This window comes from Merops nubicus, unplaced genomic scaffold, assembly GCF_000691845.1.
Source record: "Merops nubicus isolate BGI_N331 unplaced genomic scaffold, ASM69184v1 scaffold25058, whole genome shotgun sequence".
Taxonomy (NCBI): Eukaryota; Metazoa; Chordata; class Aves; order Coraciiformes; family Meropidae; genus Merops; species Merops nubicus.
In genome coordinates this window covers 19,680-20,276 of record NW_008624022.1, presented here as the reverse complement: position 1 = coordinate 20,276, position 597 = coordinate 19,680, and the positions used below count along the sequence as shown (strand labels likewise).

The window sequence follows — 597 nt, the reverse complement described above, 5'->3', positions numbered from 1 at the left end:
AGAAGTCTCCAAAGCAAAGATAACTTGTATTTGCTGCTGGCCTAGGCCTTTGAGCCAGTTCCAGTTTGAATTCAGAGGAGGCCTTACAGGCTACTTGATGTTCTGGTGTGCACACCAAGCAGTCTCCCTAGTTTTGTAGTGTGGTAGAGATCTGAACGTAAATCAGCCCTTTCTGTGTCATTCCATGTGGTTTTATAAAGGGCTGGAAGCAGCTTTGAATGTTACCAGCTTCGCTTGGGTCTTCAGGGGTCTAAGGCACTGTACATTCTGATATACTGAGAGCAACACTTAGGAAATCAAGAATGCTCCACCCTGTGCTTCTCCCTGGATGAGTAAAGGGCACTTTTGCTGAAGACCACTCTTCATTGTCTGTCTTCTGTGTGCTTATTTCTTTTCCAGCTTCTCTACAAGTGGACATTGTTCCAAGCCAGGGGGAGATCAGCGTTGGAGAATCTAAATTCTTCTTATGTCAAGGTGAGTGGTGGCTTATGCCATCAGTTGTCTCTGTCTGGGTTTGCTGTGATGGTCAGTCAATGTATGAACTCTGAAATACAAGTTCCAGTGCCAGGTCTAGCTGCAAGATCTCTTGTTCTCTTT

At 45.2% G+C, this 597-nt stretch overlaps 1 protein-coding gene across 1 annotated transcript in view; it reads left to right on the top strand.

Moving 5' to 3' along the window:
• Positions 1-399: 399 nt before the first annotated feature.
• Positions 400-597, top strand: part of NCAM1 (neural cell adhesion molecule 1) — a gene marked incomplete at both ends in the record, with an annotated part of 19,536 nt that continues 19,338 nt past the window's right edge. Inside the window, one exon of the mRNA XM_008945284.1 lies at positions 400-474. Within this exon, the coding sequence (XP_008943532.1) occupies positions 400-474 (75 nt within the window). The remainder of the gene's footprint in view (positions 475-597) is intronic.